At 41.4% G+C, this 19,174-nt stretch overlaps 1 protein-coding gene and 1 long non-coding RNA gene across 3 annotated transcripts in view; one reads left to right on the forward strand and one right to left on the reverse strand.

Moving 5' to 3' along the window:
• Positions 1–19,174, forward strand: part of LOC122554986 (uncharacterized) — a 112,816-nt gene that overhangs the window by 39,185 nt on the left and 54,457 nt on the right. For both annotated transcript variants that reach the window (XM_087992412.1, XM_043700488.2), the window contains exons 4-5: positions 7,811–7,897; positions 10,463–10,537. In XM_087992412.1, the coding sequence (XP_087848538.1) occupies positions 7,811–7,897; positions 10,463–10,537 (162 nt within the window). The remainder of the gene's footprint in view (positions 1–7,810; positions 7,898–10,462; positions 10,538–19,174) is intronic.
• LOC122554988 (uncharacterized) overlaps positions 1–19,174 on the reverse strand; it is a 115,433-nt gene that overhangs the window by 20,441 nt on the left and 75,818 nt on the right. The window lies entirely within an intron of this gene.

The raw sequence follows: 19,174 nt of genomic DNA on the forward strand, positions 1-19,174 counted from the left end.
GCCATATTAGGCAGTGGAAATATTTATAAGTACTGGATATTCACTGTATTGGAGCTAACATTGCATTTTGTCATCATACCTCCCTACAATTGGGTTATTCTCCCCATACACCCTTCACAATCAAATAAGCCCTGTGCTTTCAAACCTTGATGGAGGGGGGAGGGGGGGGAGTGGTCATCAATCTTTTTTATGCTTCTCCATATCTTTTCTCGGTCAGTAGAAGTAACTTTAGTTACCAGCGCGTGTTTCACAACACTTACAGTGCACTATATCTGTTTCCATATGTCCTAGCTTATGTTCAGGTCATTTACCATATTATAAGCTTCTTGCTGGCTGTGTTAGCTTTCCTAAATCTTTTGGTTTTCTTTGCTAATTTCAAGGGTTGGCATCAATCAAAAGCAAATATTCTAAACTGCCCCGCCTCAACAGCCCTCTGCAGTGAAGAATTTCACTTGCTTGCCACTCACAGAAGAAATGCTTCCTCATCTCAGTCTTAAATGTGCGACCCTTTTGTTCTGAAATTATGCTATCTGGTCCTCGACTCTGCTAAAAGAGGAAACAACCACTCCGCATCAACCTATCAAGCTCCCAAAAAGTCTTATATATTTCAATAAATTTGTCTAAACTCCAATGAGCACAAGCCCAAATAACTCAACCTCTCCTCATAAGAAAATATCTCTATGCCCAGGATCACTGTGGTGAACCTTCTCTAGACTGCCTCCAACATCAGTATATCTTTGCTTAGATCAGGGGATCAAAACTGTCAACAGTATTACGCCTGTAGTCTATATAGTTTCAGTAAGACTTTCCTATTTTTATACTCCATTCCTTTTGCAATTGAGGCCAACCGACTGTTGCCTTCACTATTACCCCCCGGACTTGGATGTTAGTTTTTTGTGACTCATGCTTGAAGATTCCTAAATTCTTCTGTACTGCAGCTGTCCATACCCTTTCCCCATTTAAATGATATTCAGCTTTTCTGTTGTTCTGTTCTTCTTGCCAAAGTACATTACCTCACATATTCCTACAATGTATTCCATTTGCCAAGCATTTGCCCAAATTCTGCGTCATCCTCAGCACTTGCCTCCACACTTATTTTTGTGTCATCTGCAAGCTTGGTGATAGTATCTTTACTTCCATTAGCTAAGTCATTGTAAATAATTGTGGTTCCAGTGTTGATTTCAGTAGCACTCCACTAGTTATAGGTTGCCATCCTGAACATGCTCCCTTTATCCCAACTCTCTGTCTTCCATTAGCCAAACCTCTATCCTTACTGATATATTACCTGCAACGCCATGAGCCCATATCTTATTTATTATTATTTTCTGGGCTACCTTATTGAGTGCTTTTTTGGAACTCCAAATATATTGTGTCTACAATATACAAGTATCTTGCTTGATACTTTGTCAAACATTTGCAATACATTTGTAGCGCATGATTTTAGCTGTATCATAGATCATGTCACACTTTATTAAATACTCAACTACTACATCTCGTATAATAGACAATGACATTCTCTGGGATGTTTCCAGAATCTAAGGATTCTTGGAAGATTATTACCAGTGCATCCACTATCTCCACGGCTACTTCCATTAATTTCCTAAGATGTAACCCATCAGGTCTGGTGATCATTATTGTGTTTATTTCCTCCCTGCTCTTTAGACCATTGATTGTTTAATATTTTTAATCTGCTATTGGGATCCTCTAGAGTGAACACAAATGCAAACAGTGTATTCAACCCTATGGTCTTCCCTCATTACCCATTATCATTTCCCCACCTCTTTCTGAAAGGGGCCTGTGTTCACTTTGGCGACTCTCTTCCTTTTTATATATTCAAAGCAGCTATTTCTTATCCTATATTACTTGCTAATGTGCCCTCATGTTTATCATTTTCTATCTTTATTTTTCTTTGGTCATCTTTTAAATTTTCCCAATCCTCTGGTTTAGCACTAATCTTTGCCACATCATTTGTTTTTTTCTTTTAATTTAATACTATCATTAACTTCCTTGGATTCCACGGTGGGTTTATCCATTCCTAGATCCCATTCTTCCTCTCAGTGCTGTGAGTCATGAACTGTTTTCTTAAATGTCTGTAATTTTTCTTCAGCTGTCTTTTCCACAGACTCCTTTCCCAGTCCACTGCAGCCAATTCAATCCTCATCCCTACGTTTCTTCAGGCTCATAATTCACCAAAACTGCCAAGTAATCAGTCATACTTTATTTCGTTTTGGAATCCAGGCTATTGACCCCGTTGGGAAAGTGACCCCAGAAGCTGCCTAGATATCTGACCCATCTCACGGAGTTGCACCAATTGCAGATGATGACATTCAGACATTCTGAATACGGGATGTTGCATGAGACCGTGGCCAGTTTAAAGACCATGGAAAGGAAATGTTTTTATTCATTCACAGGACCTGGATGACGCTGGCTGAGCCAGTATTTGTTACCCATTCCTGAATGCTCTTTAGAAGGTGGTGTTGAGTTGCCGTCAGATGGTGTATCACTGTTAGGGAGGGAATTCCAGGATTTTGAACCAGCAACTTTGAAAGATTGGTGATATATTTTCAAGTCAGAATGGTGAGTGGCTGGGGGAGGAACTTTCAGATGGTAGTGTTACTATGTATCTCCCTTGGGTTTGGACAGTGCTGTGGAAGGAGCCTTGCTGAGTTGCATCTTGTAGATGGTTCACACAACTGCTACAGTATGTTTGTTGATGGAAGGAATAAATATTGAAGCTGTTAGTTTGGCCACCAATCCAATCTGTTGACTGTTACCCTTGAATGGTGACAATATTCATGAGTGTTACTGGAGCTGAACTTATTGAACCAATTGGGTACATTAGCAAAATAAATCTATGACCTGCATTGTTTAAATCACATGTTTGGCTGTAGTTTAAAATGTGAATTATGGATATCAGAAATAAAATAAGAATGATTGGTATTTGAAAGAACAAATTAGAAAGAGGGACAAATATTTTAAAGTAGTGTGTTACAAAATGTAAACAAACTTTGACCTTGTTCATGCTGATCAATTTGCTGAACATGCTTAACTTCTCTTGTTTTCAGTCATAAAGATATTATATTTTAAAATTTATCCCCAATTGTAAGACAAACAATATTAGTTTAATTGCATACTTAAATAAGAATGAAACTTCGATGCAGTGTATTTTATTCAATTGCATACCCAAAGTAAAAATCTGATTTCAAGAAATGGGTAAATGTAATAAGGTCCACGCTTAACTTAACTGAAACTGGTCACATGTTTGAGACATTGAGTCCTATTCCTGAGGCAAACTTATGTTAATATTTCTCATCTCCTTCATGCAGTATGTTACAGGTTAGATGAATGTTACCAGACCCTTTTATAATATTTTATTTAGGTGCTATCTCGTTAATGTAAGGTAAGATGGAATAGTGAAAGGGAAATGTGATCTGCTAAGTATTCTGTCCACAACAGGCCTGGATAGCCTGGTTACCATGGGAACAGGGAACTGAGATTGAGACTTAATGAAAGTTAGGTGAAAATGGTCACATATGAGAAGAAAGGCAAGAGCAACTGGGCTAAATGTGGGCAGTCAATATGTCTCAGAGGTTTGGAGAGAAAGAGAGATCTTACAGAGACAAAAGGCTACATTAAATATGATCATAGTATGGTCAGCAGAATAGAATGAACTGCCTTTCTGTGAACCAGCAGAAGGTACAAGGGAGGATGGTCTCTAAAGACCTGGATGTTGTCTTCTGGAAAGACTGGGTGGAAACATTGCTGGACTGGGCCTTCCTGCTGCTGGTCGTTTAGGAATTCTCTGACTATTAGGGAAGACATCTTTCTGTAATACTCAGCATTATACCTGAGGAGATATTAACCCATTGGAAACTGGGAGTGACTGTGGTGGTAATCTTTAAATACAGTCATCCTGTGGAGATCATGGGGTTATAGGTAGCCATAAGGAATAACGTCTCTGTAGTTTGGAATGCTTTTTGCTTAGTAAGTAGTGCTTATTTAATGTTGCTTTCATTTTTTATTCAAATTAAGGTTTTAAAACACGAAATTTGGTTGTACAATTTCTCCAAGTCAGTCACTGGAAATGCAAGCATCTTTTTTAAAGGCATCGGTCTCTTTCAATTGTGACTTTTTAAACTCTTGTTAATCTCATCGCCAGGCTGACACAATGGTGTATAGCCCTTGGAGTGCTGCACTGCCTCACCCTTTCTGTGGAGGCATTAAATTTAGATAAGGGTCTTACTCTCTCTGGTATCATGATACTATTGGAAAGTAAACAGAGGAGCATACTTGTTTATCTTCCCTCTCAATTACTGTCCTGAAGCTTGTGACTCCCCACGATGGATCAGTGTTGGTGGGGAATCAGTGCTCCTATGCCCAGGTTTCACCATGGCATCAGATGCAGTTAGTACTCCCACACAATGCCCTCACCAGTCAAGACTGGCTAAACTCCCAGAGCTATTTGATAAGATTAGCTAGTAGAGCAAAGGGGAGAATGTGAAGCAAGGTTAATTCATTTGCTTGTTATTTATGCATTTGTTGTAAGAATTTCAGAATCAAAATTCTTTGGTCTGGTTTCTCATATAACAAGAATGTTCTCTTTTATTGTTGGAAACAAATCGTTAAATATCAACTTATCTTTGCAGACAGAGACCACAGCTTTGAATTCTCAGGTCCCTCATTACAACCTGCGATTCGGACATATTGTCCAAAATTAGTTTAGAGACAGAGCCTGGGGAATGAGTTAAGCAATAAGTATAATTCTAGATCCATCTGTCTAAATAAACCAGTGCAGTGAAAGGAGTTATAACCTTCCATGCTCCAGATGAAGCTTTACATGTCTCTCAGGGACACAGGTTGTGGTTTCATGGCTTGTACAAGTTACAGCAGTCAATGGCAACTTGTGTTAAAAAAGTAAAAGAAAGCCTTGTTTTTATGTGACTCGCTTAACATAATGAAATGATCCAAGGTGCATCACAGAAACATTATAAATCAAATGATGACACTCAGCCGCATGAAGAGAAATTAGGTCAGGAGACCAAAAGCTTGATCAAAAAGGCAAATTTTAAGAATAGAAGAACATGGGTTTATCAGACACACTGGTGTAGAAAGATTATTCCAGATCCAGGTCTATCCCCATGAATTTTGTGGCTACAAGAGCAGGTCAGAGACTAGGAATCCCGAATCAAGTAACTCACCTCCTCACTCCCCAAAATCTGTTCACCATCCACAGACAAAAGTCAGTACTTTTAACAACACTCAATAAACTTGACACCATCCAGGACAAAGTAGCCTGCTTGATAAACATCCCAACCACAAAAGCACACTGCCTCTACCACCGGCGCTCAGCAGCAGCAGTCAGTGTGTGCCATCAATAAGATGCATTGCAGACATTAAACAAATATCGTTCGACAGCAAGTTCATGACCGCTACCGTCTAGAAGGATCTATCAGCTGATACATGGAAACACCATCACCTACAAGTTCCCTTCCAAGTCCTCATCACCCTGACTTGGAAATGTATTGCCAGCATTGCAAATATATTCCTTCACTGAGCCAAAATCATGATTCCCTCAGTACTTGCCTCAGAGTCTACTTACAGCACATGGACTGCAACAGTTTAACATCACCACCTTGTCAAGGGCAAGTAGGGATGGGCAATAAATGCTGGCCCAGCCAGTGACACCCATATCCCATGAATGACTAAGTTTGAGGTCAGAACATAATTTCCTTATTTCGGGAGTACCCAGATGAAGTTGGATTTTCCCAGTCCCAGTTACATCGCAGATGTAGGGAACTGCATTTATGGCAGAAACCAGGCTCTTAAACCCGGACTTGGTCTGTGTTCATTCTGCTTCATACTCTTCTGCTGTGTACTCAATGAGCATGTGCTATTTGGCCTTCAGAGTCTTTGGGACTTCAATTTTTAATATTTTTTATCCATGCAGTTATTAATAAAGCTATTATATTGCATGTTTGCAGTATTACCATAACCATGGGTATTGATAATTCTAGTATTACAGTGAAGCAGAAGAGTAACTTTTCAAAAGTCAGCTTCTGTAAAGCTGCAGGAAAACAGTTGTTGTTGGATATAAAACAAAGTTCCCATATATGTATCAAGTTTAATTTATCCTGAATTAGTTTATAAAATCATGAGGGGCATGGATAGGATAAATAGACAAAGTCTCTTCCCTGGGGTTGGGGAGTCCAGAACTACAGGGCATAGGTTTAGGGTGAGAGGGGAAAGATATAAAAGAGACCTAAGGGGCAACTTTTTCACGCAGAAGGTGGTACGTGTATGGAATGAGCTGCCAGAGGATGTGGTGGAGGCTGGTACAATTGCAACATTTAAGAGGCATTTGGATGGGTATATGAATAGGAAGGATTTGGAGGGATATGGGCCGGGTGCTGGCAGGTGGAACTTGATTGGGTTGGGATATCTGGTCAGCATGGACGGTCGGACCGAAGGGTCTGTTTCTGTACTGTACATCTCTATGACTCTAAGTTGCAACCTCTTTATAAAGGGGAAGGCAAATCTCCAGTTTATTACCACACATCTTTACTATAAGTCTGAAGCATTGTCTAGTTTTGTTAATGGCATTAAAAAAATTGTATTTGCTGTCAATGTGAACCCTCCATGTTGCTTTTAATCAGTAGGATGTTTCCTTTTGTCTTTAATTTGCTTCAGTGATATTTTGTCAAGATACAAGAGCAAAAAAGACTTGCTGAGGTTCTCCAGCAATTTCTTTATTTTTGGTTTACAGAGCAGAGACTGAAAAGAAATTAGTCTTTGATTAGAATTTTGACATAGAAAGACTTTGAATATTTCACTTTGTTGTCAAGACAGAAAAGCAGTTTCTATAAGCAGAGTGATTCCCCAATGATTTGAAGTTTACACCTTTTATGTGTGGAATGAGTATGGAACATCAGTAATAATCATCCATTAGCCAAAGAAATTTGCAGCAACAACCTCCTGGGATGTGTATCACATTTTGCTGCCTACTTCAGAAGGCAGTAATTGGCACACTGTCAGATTATGATGTTCAGGTTAGAAGTAATGGATTTATTTATTGAGATAATTACATGGATTAAGAAATGCACATGTTACTAATGTAAAATCACTGAGAAAGCAATAAAGATTGAATCGAACTTAAAAGGCATTAATGCATCTTACTAAGAAAATGTTTCAATCTTGAAATCTCCAGTTTCTTTGTAGACTTCTTGTTGCGAAGTAAGAACATGGGCTTTGGAATATCTAAATGATCTACAATCCAAAAGAACAAATGCTCAATTAGATATGGAGTTAAAGATGTAGCCCTGCCAACTGACCAGAGTCAGCTTCAGGAGACCTGAAAGTTTTCAGTTTTTTGGACCTGATGACTTTCTGAAGGGCATAAATATAAGCCAAGCCATTCAGCTGGAAGGAGAAAGTACTATTAGGAGGGGAGCTTTCACTGTGTCCTGATTAATGTTTAGCTTTCAACCAACAGACATTTCCTTGTTATTATCATATTGCAGGTTATGCTGTGGTGTGGAGTTTGCCACTTTATTTTGGCTTATAACATGAAATTAATTATCTTTTCCATTCACATGCACAACTCTGTGTAAAGCAATACAACACATTTGGAACCTTCTATAAATATTCAGAGAACATCACCAAAGTCATAACCATATAAGGTTTAGGTAATGAATTTAGATTTGCAGCGATGTAATGGTTCAAAGTTCAAAGCTTTTCAATGCAGAATAATGCACGTCCGGTCACCCATTTAAGTGCTTTTTCAGTGGACTTCTCTTGTTTCTGTTTCTTTAAGGTGCGACCTGCTATAGTAAGGAGACTACTGGAGAATGAAGATTATGAAGAATATTATGATGAGGAATCTGATGCAGTGCCAGACTATGTAAGTATATCATCTTGCATGAAACTATGCTATTTTACAGCTATTCTTTCAGTCACTTCTCCGAGCTCTCCTTCCAATGATTTAACACATAGAACATAGAACAGTACAGACCCTTGGTCCTCGAAGTTGTGCTGACCTAAATGATCACTATTTTCTCCCCCCTCTGTAAAAATTATGGACACATTTTCTAAATTGAAGATGCCATTTTGTATAAATGCAACTTCTTGTTCTTTCCACATGGAACTGGAAGGCTCAGATACTTTTTTCAAAGCCAACTAGGACTGACATGGATGATAAAAGGCGTATTACATTGGGGATTTGGATTTTAAACTGGAGGCAGGTGAATGTGAGTCAATTCTGTGCAGGATGTTTGTAAAGTCAGAATGTTAGTTTGTCATAGTGACATAAATACAGCAATTCCAAGAAAGCTAGTGATTGCAATACAATGCCTGGGAGAATCTCTGCAGTGTTAATGGATAACATGTTTATAATGTTCGGTGTATGGCAGGCAGAACAAATATATTAAGAAAATTAGTTTTATTTTGACTTCAGATAAACGAAGAATCAGGAGTCAAATTCAGAAGCAAATTTTAGGTTTTTTTCCCCTGCACGAGAACTCGATTCTTCAGTCAGTTTAGGGGAACCAGTCACTTCAGCAGAAGTGGTTTCTAGTCTGCGGAGCTTCCAAACTAGGAGAGTTTAGGTAAAACTCTTCAAGCTGTTAGAACTAAGAAAGTAGAGGTATAGAATTCCTACAGTGTGGAAGCAAACAATTCAGCCTATCAAGTCCACACCGATCCTCCAAACAGCATCCCACTCAGACCCACGCCATCCTTGTAACCCTGCATATCCTATGGCTAATCTACTTAGCCTGCATCTCCTTAGAGACTGTGGAGCAATTTAGCCAATCCACCTCACCTGGACATCTTTTAGACTGGGCAAAGGAAACCAGAGCATCCATGTAGATACAGGGAGAATATGCAAACTCCATACAGACAATCACCCAAGGGTGAAATCGAACCCGGGTCCCTGGTGCTTTGCAGCAGCAGTGCTCACCACTGAGCCACCCTGCCACCCTGCCACCCCACCAATTTTTGAGGCACAGGCACAAAGGTAGTCGTGATATTTTTCTGGGATTGAGTTTCTGTAATGGATAGTATTGGGAACATGTTGAAACTTTGCTTTGAATTTACATTAGATCGTCCTAGCTGCTTTCATAGCTTTGTTTATTCTATCTTTTGTTAATAAACTTATATTCTGTTGTTAAAGAACACTTTCAACAATGTCTGAATATGGTTCAGTTGATTAAGTATCACATTAACCAACTGCAAAGATTAGAACTATGATCTATCCGGCCAGGTTTCATTCTGGAATCTGACCTGTCCAGTATTACTCTCAACTGGGATCAAAGCAATTGTAAATGTCAGTGAAACCCCATCTTGTGAACCAACAATAATATACTTCTCTAATTCAATAGAAGGAGAGATGAAAGCTCGATGAGTGTTGGAATAGTTGGCCCTGGATATTTAACGTCCCATACATTTTCTGTTGGCCTAATCCTCCAACATGGCAGGCAGTAAGCACATTCATTTCGAGCCAAGTAATGTACAGTCTGCCATATTGGTATTGAGAAAACGTTTAGGCATCCAGGGCTACATGTGGAACAGACATTAGACCCTTTCCATGTGAGGATAATGGGTTATAACCTTGTTTGAGTGCCCTTCTGAAAATTGCTGTGTCCTTTTCAGAGCCTGCACAAGCCGCACTTTGGAAAAACAGCTACATGTGGTTTAATTCTTAAGTGAAACACGATGCTCTAATCAATCCACTTTTAAACCATGGAACCAGGAGTAGGAATATTCATTCTCACCCTAAATTATCATTACATGTAAATTGCTGTCAGCCACCACTGCAGAACGTGACCCTCTTTTCTGCCACCTTCCCATCTTTTGGCAACATAGCAATCTGACTGATCTTTGAGACCTCTTGTCCAGAGAGCTACCTGTGCCAGTCGCGATTACCTGTCTGTAGTTGTCTGCTTCAGTGATACTGAGGCCTGAGGGCCTAATGTTAGACCTATTCATTCAGGCATGAAGATTGACCCCGTGCTCCCGGTTTTGCAAACGTGAGCAAGCTTTTCCCCTAACAAGGCGACATTGTGTCTATGTGGTATATTTTGGGGCTGTTCACAATATCACCATCCTGTTGTGTCACACAACAGCAGTTCCAACTATTTAAACTATTTTCCTATTAAAAGCTGCAGTTTTAATCGAGACGCAATGATGATATTTGAATAAATATTGCATATTTAATGGGAACCTGCATTCCAGAAGCAAGCCCATGTTCAAGAACAGGCACTAACTGTTTTAATCATCTTTTAAACCTGTTCCCTTCATACTCAGTTCCCCACAATATTGATGAGTTTACCATTTAAGTGAAAGCAAGCTAAAAGCACCTTCTGTAGAACTTTCTTTTCTTTATAATGTACAAAGTCTTCAGTCCATATATCTAACACAGCACGTGATGTTCAAAGACAGCTAACATATTTGTTCTTCAATTATTCAGGTTAGTGGCACATCAGACAGCTCTGCAAATGGAGGTCAGCAGTCCTCACTGATTGAAATTCTCAATTACTGTCAGGTAAATCATCTCCTGCCATTGCTGGCTCCCTGTGCAAGATGGAGGCACGTGACTAATTGCATATCTAAAGTAAGGCTTTTGAGGTGATTGGTGTTTACAACCTGGAACCCTTAACACTGTGTAAACTGGACAGTGTGCCAGTGGAAGAACACCGCTAGCTGAGATTGATTGCTTGCTTGCCTTCACTACAGCAGCTGACATGCAACAGGAATCTGAGTTTTCAATGCTTTGAGGCATAGGTTTCCAGTTAGTCCCTCTCACACCGTCTTCACCATCTAAACCTTCATGCTGATTCAGTATGTGGATGTACCTAAGAGAGAAGGTGCAAAACTTGACCTACTTTTGGGAAATAAGGCAGGGCAGGTGACTGAGGTGTCAGTCGGGGAGCACTTTGGGGCCAGTGACCATAATTCTATTAGATTTTAAAAAGTGATGGAAAAGGATAGACCAGATCTAAAAGTTGAAGTTTTAAATTGGAGAAAGGCCAATTTTGACGGTATTAGGCAAGAACTTTCAAAAGCTGATTGGAGGCAGATATTCACAGGTAAAGGGATGGCTGGAAAATGGGAAGCTTTCAGAAATGAGATAACAAGAATCCAGAGAAAGTATATTCCTGTTAGGGTGAAAGGAAAGGCTGGTAGGTATAGGTAATGCTGGATGACTAAAGAAATTGAGGGTTTGGTTAAGAAAAAGAAGGAAGCATATGTCAGCTATAATTAAGATAGATCGAGTGAATCTTTAGAAAAGTATAAAGGCAGTAGGAGTATACATAAGAGGGAAATCAGGGGGGCAAAAAGGGGACATGAGATAGCTTTGGCCAATAGAATTCAGGAGAATCCAAAGGGTTTTTACAAATATATTAACGACAAAAGGGTAACTAGGGAGAGAATAGGGCCCCTCAAAGATCAGCAAGGCTGCAGAAAATGGGTGAGATACTAAACGAGCATTTTGTAACAGTATTTACTGTGGAATAGGATATGGAAGATATAGAATGGAGGGAAATAGATGGTGACATCTTGAAAAATGTCCATATTATGGAGGATGAAATGCTGAATGTCTTGAAACGCATAAAGGTGGATAAATCCCCAGGACCTGATCAAGTGTACCCTAGAACTCTGTGAGAAGCTATGGAAGTGATTGCTGGGCCTCTTGCTGAGATATATGTATCATCGATAGTCACAGGTGAGGTGCCGGAAGACTGGAGGTTGGCTAACATGGTGCCACTGTTTAAGAAGAATGGTAAGGACAAGCCAGGGAACTATAAGACCAGTAAGCCTGACATCGGTGGTGGGCAAGTTGTTGGAGGGAATCCTGAGGGACAGGATGTACATCTATTTTCAGCATGTATTTGGAAAGGCAAGGACTGATTAGGGATAGTCCACATGGCTTTGTGCATGGGAAATCATGTCTCACAAACTTGATTGAGGTTTTTGAAGAAGTAACAAAAAGGATTGATGAGGGCAGAGCGATAGATATGACCTATATGGACTTCAGTAAGGCGTTCGACAAGGTGCCCCATGGGAGACTGGTGAGCAAGGTTAGATCTCTCAGAATACAGGGAAAACTAGCCATTTGGATACAGAACTGATTCAAAGGTAGAAGACAGAAGGTGGTGGTGGAGGGTTGTTTTTCAGACTGGACGCCTGTGACCAGTGGAGTGCCACAAGGATCGATGGTGGGTCCTCTACTTTTCGTCATTTATATAAATGATTTGGATGTGAGTATAAGAGGTATAGTTAGTAAGTTTGCAGATGACACCAAAACTGGAGGTGTAGTGGACAGCGAAAAATATTACCTCAAATTACAACGGGATCTTGACCAGATGGGCCAATGGGCTGAGAAGTGGCAGTTGGAGTTTAATTCAGATAAATGCGAGGTGCTGCATTTTGAGAAAGCAAATCTTAGCAGGACTTATACACTTAATGGTAAGGTCCTAGGGAGTGTTGCTAAACAAAGAGACCTTGGAGTGCAGGTTCATAGCTACTTGAAAGTGGAGTTGCAGGTAAATAGGATAGTGAAGAAGACGTTTGGTATGCTTTTCTTTATTGGTCAGAGTATTGAGTACAGGAGTGGGGAGGTCATGTTGCGGCTATACAGGACATTGATTAGGCCACTGTTGGAATATTGCGTGCAATTCTGGAATCCTCCCTATCAGAAAGATGTTGTGAAACTTGAAAGGATTCAGAAAAGATTTAGAAGGATGTTGCCAGGGTTGGAGGATTTGAGCTATAGGGAGAGGCTGAACAGGCTAGGGGTGTTTTCCCTAGAGCATTGGAGGCTGAGGGGTGACCTTATAGAAGTTTACAAAATTATGAGGGGCATGGATAGGGTAAATAGGCAAAGTCTTTTCCCTGGGGTTGAGGAGTCCAGAACTAGAAGGCATAAGTTTAGGGTGAGAGGGGTAAGATATAAAAGAGACCTAAGAGGCAACTTTTTCACACAGAGGGTTGTACGTGAATGGAATGAGCTGCCAGAGGATGTGGTGAAGGCTGGTACAATTGCAACATTTAAGAGGCATTTGGATGGGTATATGGATAGGAAGGGTTTGGAGGGATATGGGCCGGGTGCTGGTAGGTGGGACGAGATTGGGTTGGGATATCTGGTCGGCATGGACAGGTTGGACCGAAGGGTCTGTTTCCATGCTGTACATCTCTATGACTCTATGACTGTATGTACTGAAGAAAATTTGATTTTGGTCTTCAATTCAAATGGGTAATCCGTAATCAATACTCCTCTTAATTAGGAAGTTCTCCCTGATGATAGACTGGACATTTTAGCTTTTTCCTTTTTTTTGATATTTCAAATAAACAAATGTTTTTGGCTGCTTTGGAAATATTCCCCCTTTTTTAAGCATTGTCTGTCTGTCTCTCTCTCTCTCTCAGTACATATTGTATGGTAATTATTTTGCTATGTTTTTAAGCCAAGTATCAGTTTAAGTAGCTTGAGTATCTCAGAGGGTGAATATTAAGCTCAACCTGTAACGTTACGCCCCCTTTAAGGGTTCCAGTGAATGAAGGAGAACTGCAGGGATGTTGCATACAGGAAGAAATGAAAAGTAAATTATTCTGCCTTTCTGTAACTGTGGGTGGGGTCTGCTGCAGCAGTCAGAATACCGACCTCAAGAGAGGTACTGGGGACCTTTGCCTGGTGATTGGAGAAACCTGAGGCAGTTGTGCAGCCGCTGGCAGCTCGTCGCCTGGAATCGAGACCTGATGGCAGAATGGTGTCCAGCACCTGGCAGCTTGGGCGTTCTGTGGCACCACAGAGGAGGCCGTGGCTGCTGCTGGAGGGGCACTTCTCTCTGGAGTCTCAGGATGAACCCAGACCAAACGAGGGAGGTGAGGTGGGGAGGAGCATTTTCACATCCTGGGAGAAGGTTATCGCTTCCCAGCAGCTGATCTCTCAATCGGGTACTGAGTGCCAATCCCCATCTCAATGCCTCGCTTCACCACCTCCACCCGCATTGCATTAATCTTAGTGGCACAAAGCCCTTAAATTGTCCTGAATTGGCCACTTAAGGCTCTCAGTTGGGGGCAGGACTAAAGACGTGGTTCAGCTACTAGAACACACTCAGGTTCTCCTGTTCGAGCCAGCAGAATAAAAAGCAGAGAGGTTTCTGCAATGGGTCAGTAACTGGGAGGGCAATCTGCTGAGCAAATCACTGTCCATTGGATCCATCTGGAGCTGGTCTGTCCTCACATCTCACCCGCCTGCTTCACTCTTTTGTCCTCTGCCTCTGACATGCTTGCTTGTTGGTTGCACTCGGTCTCCTCCCTTCTCCAATTCTCTTTGGAGTATTATGTGCAGTTTTGGTCACCACACTACCAGAAGGATGTGGAAGCTTTGCAGAGAGCGCAGGGAAGGTTTTCTAGGATGTTGCCTGGTCTCAAGGGCATTGGTTATGAAGAAAGATTAAAAAAACTAACATTGCTTTCACTGGAAAGACAGCAGCTGAGAGGAGACCTGATAGAAGTCTACAGAATTATGAGAGGCTTATGTAGAGTGGATACTCAGAGGCTCTTTCCCAGAGTTAGAGGTTCAATTACAAGGTGGCACAGGTTCAAGGTCAGAGGGGAAGCGGTTAAGGGAGATGTACGAGGGAAGCTTCTCACACGGAGAATGGGAGGAGCCAGGAACGCATTGCCAGATGAGGTGGTGGAAGCAAGAACATTGGCGACATTTAAGAGGCACCTGGACATGATTAGGGAGGGAATAGAGGAACACAAACCAAATAAGGGCAGATTTGTTTTTCAGTTTAGCTAGGGCATGATGATTGGCACAGGCTTGGCAGGCCGAAGGGCCTGTTCCTGTGCTGTACTTCTCTTTTGTTCTGTGTTCTCTTGTCATGGCTCTTGTTATTTTACGCATACCTCACCCTCCTTTTTCTCTCACCTCCCAGAGAGACTCTCTAACAGTTGCAAAGGTTCCGTAGCTGGGTAAGAAAGAGGGCAGACCAGGACAAACCTGGTACACGTTTGGTCAGCGAATTAGTAGAGAATATGGAGCTGGGATGGATTGGTTAATTATGTGAGGTCTAGACAGAGTGGAAAGGAAGGCCCGAAGGAAGCAGTGGGTTGCAAAACCAATATGAGGAGTGGACTGGTCGGGATTCCTGCTAAACTGGGTGCTTTGCTGCATCCACGACCTGCTACGGGAGGACAGACTGTAGGAATGGTTCCTCTCCCTTGGGTCTGAGAGTGAGACTTCAAATAAACGTGAAAGCCAAGGATTGCTCTCTGGGTCTGTGATAATGTGGAGAGACCAGAGGTCTGTGGGTGCCTGGGTCTTGAAATTTGGACAAATTCAGAATCCAGAAGGTTGGTGTTTGGATCAGGTCAAAGGCTTTGACAGGGAAGCAAGGGTTTTGCAATTGGGTCTGTGAGGGAGTGTGAAGGTACAGGCCTCAGTAGGCCTGTGGGATTAAAAGAGGTTTGAGAGTCTTGGGATTCAGCCTTAATCTGGAGAGAAGAGACTGGAAAGGCAGATACTATGAGGCAAACCAGGGAAGAAGCTGAGAGCCAAAGTCTGAATCTGTCTAAAATTCCATCCTAATTGAGCACTGTTTACATAATATAGACAAGTTCACCTTTTCAACTTGGGTCTCGTTGTTTATGTGAATATTTTGCCATGCAAGTATTTGATCTTGAGAATGCACTGGGTAATAAAGGAATATTTCTGTATTGTGCAAGGGTGAGTTTGAGAGCGTCAAATTTCTATATGAGGTTCTGTGTAAACACTTAATCAAGAATCTGAGCGTGCGCCATTCAGAATTTTCCAGCCATTAATTTTAACGATCACCATTGTGGATAGAATAAACACAAACTGTGGAACTGCACAGTAAAACTCAAAGGTTTCATGGACAGCCTGAGGCTGGAATACAATCCGAAGTTGTCTACAACTTACACATTCTCCACTCTTAGAAATTATACAATACAGAAGAGGTTCTTCAGCCCATCCAGTCTATACCAACAAAAACAACTCTAAATCTATACTAGTCCCAATTTCCAGCACTGGGCCCATAACCTTATGACATACCACCCTCTGGGTGAAAAGGTTTTTCCTCAAATTACCTCCAAACCTCCTGCATTTTACCTCAAAATTGTGCCCCCTTTGTTATTGACCCTTCAGCTAAGGGGAATAGCCTGCTTCCTATCCACCCTGTCCATGTCCCTTAATCTTATACATTTCAATCAGGTCCACTGTCAGCCTTCCCTGCTCTAAAGTAAATAACTTGAACCTTATCCAGTCTCTCTTGATAGCTAAACTGCTCCAACCCCAGCAACCTGAACCTCCTCTGCACCTCCTGAAGTAGAATTGCATTCTTTCTATGGTATGGTGACCAAAACTGCATTCTAGCTGCAGTTTTATATAGAACATAGAACACTACAGCACAGTGCAGGCCCGTCAGGCCTCGATGCTGTGTCGGCGCTTGGCCAATGTTTTTGCACAGCTCCAACATAACCTCCCTGCTCTTATAAACTAGGTCGCGATTGATGAAGGCGAGTGTCCCATATGCCTTCTTTTCTGCTGCCTTCAGGGATCTGTGGACAAGTAACTGTCTCTCTGAGCTTCCTAGTGGCTTGTTATTCACATTTGAATAATAAACACACCTTTGTTTTGTTACTTATTCCAAAATGGATCACCTCACACCTAACAGGGTTAACTTCCACCTGCCACTGATCTACCCATCTGACCCACGCGTTATTATCATCCTGCAACTTAAGGCCTCATTCCTCACTATTAACCTCTCAGCCAATCTTCTGAGGCACAGTGACTGTAGCTATGGAAGGGCCCTAAAGTACTTTTGATCCAATTTGCACAAAATTAATACCAGAATCATAGCATGGTACAGCTCAGAAGGAGGCCATTTGAGCCATCATACCTGTGCTGTCTCTTCAGACCATTTGGAAGCTTTCAAATACCTTGCTATAGCTCTGCAAGTATTCCCTCTTTTAAGTGCTTATCCATTTCCCCTTTAACAATCAACCCCCCCCCCCCCCCCCCCCCCACAGCCCTCAACTTCCAGGCAATGCTTTCCAGAAATATATTCTCTTTTCTTTGGCAATGTTGATGCAGAAGAGAAAAGCTGGGCGGCAAAATGTTTAGATCTCATAGCAGAGCAATTCCGTTTTCTTCTGTAGCCTTATGATTGTTGTGTGGCCTACCCTGTCCAATATTTCTCTATTGCCTGTGCCTAGGTGATCCCCAGAGGGCAGTATCATGGGATTCTGTGGCAGACCCATCCAGAAAATTGTGTTGAAATTATAACCCCAGAGGGATAAAGAGTAATATTTGAAATAAATAAGTCAAAATCTCTGCTGAAATAGCTGAGAGAGGAATGTCAGAGAAGTGTTTGTACTGTTTTTCTGACAGGATATGTCAAGACCAATCACCTAACATCTGTTCTGTGGATGAAACCAGACAGCCTAACAATTAATACCTGCCAGAAAGTAAATCTGTTAGTTTACTGACTAATTTGTGTCTCTCGGCAGTGCTGTAACTGTCAACATTTTATTTTGGTCACAAGATTTAACAACTTTTCAGTAATATGCACAAGACTTTTCAACAAATATTGTAATCTGGTTTACTAGATGTCGATAACACACCCTCAGGCTTATACACACACATATATAAATAACAAATAATTGTGGATACTGGAGGTCTGAAACAAAAAGAGAAATCGTTGGAGAAGTTCAGCAGGTCTGGCAGCATCTGTGGGAAGAAAGCAGAGTTAACAGGTTTAGTGACTCTTCGTCAGTTCACAGATGCTACCAGACCTGCTGAGTTTTCCCAGCAATTCCTGGTTTTTTTTTGTCTCAGGCTTGTACATCCTGCCTGATTCGATGATCAGGAGAGATATGTAATGGGATAAAATGGTCTTTCCTGCGTCGTGTTGCTGTAATTTGTAGAGTCATGATTGAGCACAGGAAATCTTGTAATAAAACAGCCAGTAATATGTTTATTGCTACATCATATTGTTCAGGGGTAGATTGATAAATTCTTGATAAACACCAGCTGTCATGATATTAATGCTGGGCACCCAGTTAGTGAAGCATTTACTAAATCTTTGAACAAACAAAAATAGTAATTTAATAATAATAGGAAAATTAGTTTGGATTGCTTCAGCCCTGTTCCCACTCCTTATCACTAAAAGCTTCAGATTCAGATTGTTAAATTGGTAGCTGGAGTACAGCACATCATCAGTCAGAGTCAAAGAAGATCTATCTTTACCTTGTAAATTATCTCATCAGTGTGTTCTGCTGATATATTTAATTTAAAGCCATTATGTAATGTCCAATATCTTGCCAGTATAGCCACTATTCTTGTGGGGGTTGTGTTGAATATTTATCATATTATTATTTGGGAACTCGGTTCCAAAGCAGAGATAAACGAGGTTTCAGTTTTCAATGCAGTGAAGGTCTGATTCTTATTTCAATGGAAGAGTCAGAAAGTCATTTGGAACAGTGAGCTAAATATAACCCTTTGAAGGATCATGTGACTTTAGTTTATAGATTAGATTCCCTACAGTGTGGAAACAGGACCTTCAGCCCAACAAGTCCACACCGACCCTCTAAAGAGTAACCCACCCAGATCCATTTCCCTCTGACTAATGCACCTGACACTATGGGCAATTTAGCATGGCCAGTTCACCTGACCTGCACATCTTTGGATTGTGGGAGGAAATCGGAGCACCCAGAGGAAACCCACGCAGACACAGGGAGAATGTGCAAACTCCACACAGACAGTCGCCCGAGGCTGGAATCAAACCTGGGTCCCTGGCGCTGTGAGGCAGCAGTGCTAATCACTGAGCTACCGTGCCACCCCAGTTAAACGCCTCAGAAAGCTGAGATCATTGCTGCTTATTGCTGACATGATTTTTTACGATGAGAGAAGTGTAAGGCCATTAGCCACAAGTTCAGAGGAAAGGATCCTGAACCATCAGAAAGAAAGTTGAGATTTGAGGAGCCTCCTGGCTAACAGAGCTGGAAAGAAGCCCTAAGCTGGTTTAGCTGTCTCAAAGAAATGCAAAGGCAGAGAAATTCAGTGAGTTAGCCTGTCTGTGTGTGAAGGGCTTATACCCAAAACGTTGACTCTCCTGCGCCTCGGATGCTGCCTGGCCTGCTGTGCTTTTCCAGC

The sequence above is a fragment of the Chiloscyllium plagiosum genome, unplaced genomic scaffold, assembly GCF_037043375.1.
Source record: "Chiloscyllium plagiosum isolate Xiang-an unplaced genomic scaffold, Cpla_swu_hap1 HiC_scaffold_12, whole genome shotgun sequence".
Lineage (NCBI taxonomy): Eukaryota > Metazoa > Chordata > Chondrichthyes > Orectolobiformes > Hemiscylliidae > Chiloscyllium > Chiloscyllium plagiosum.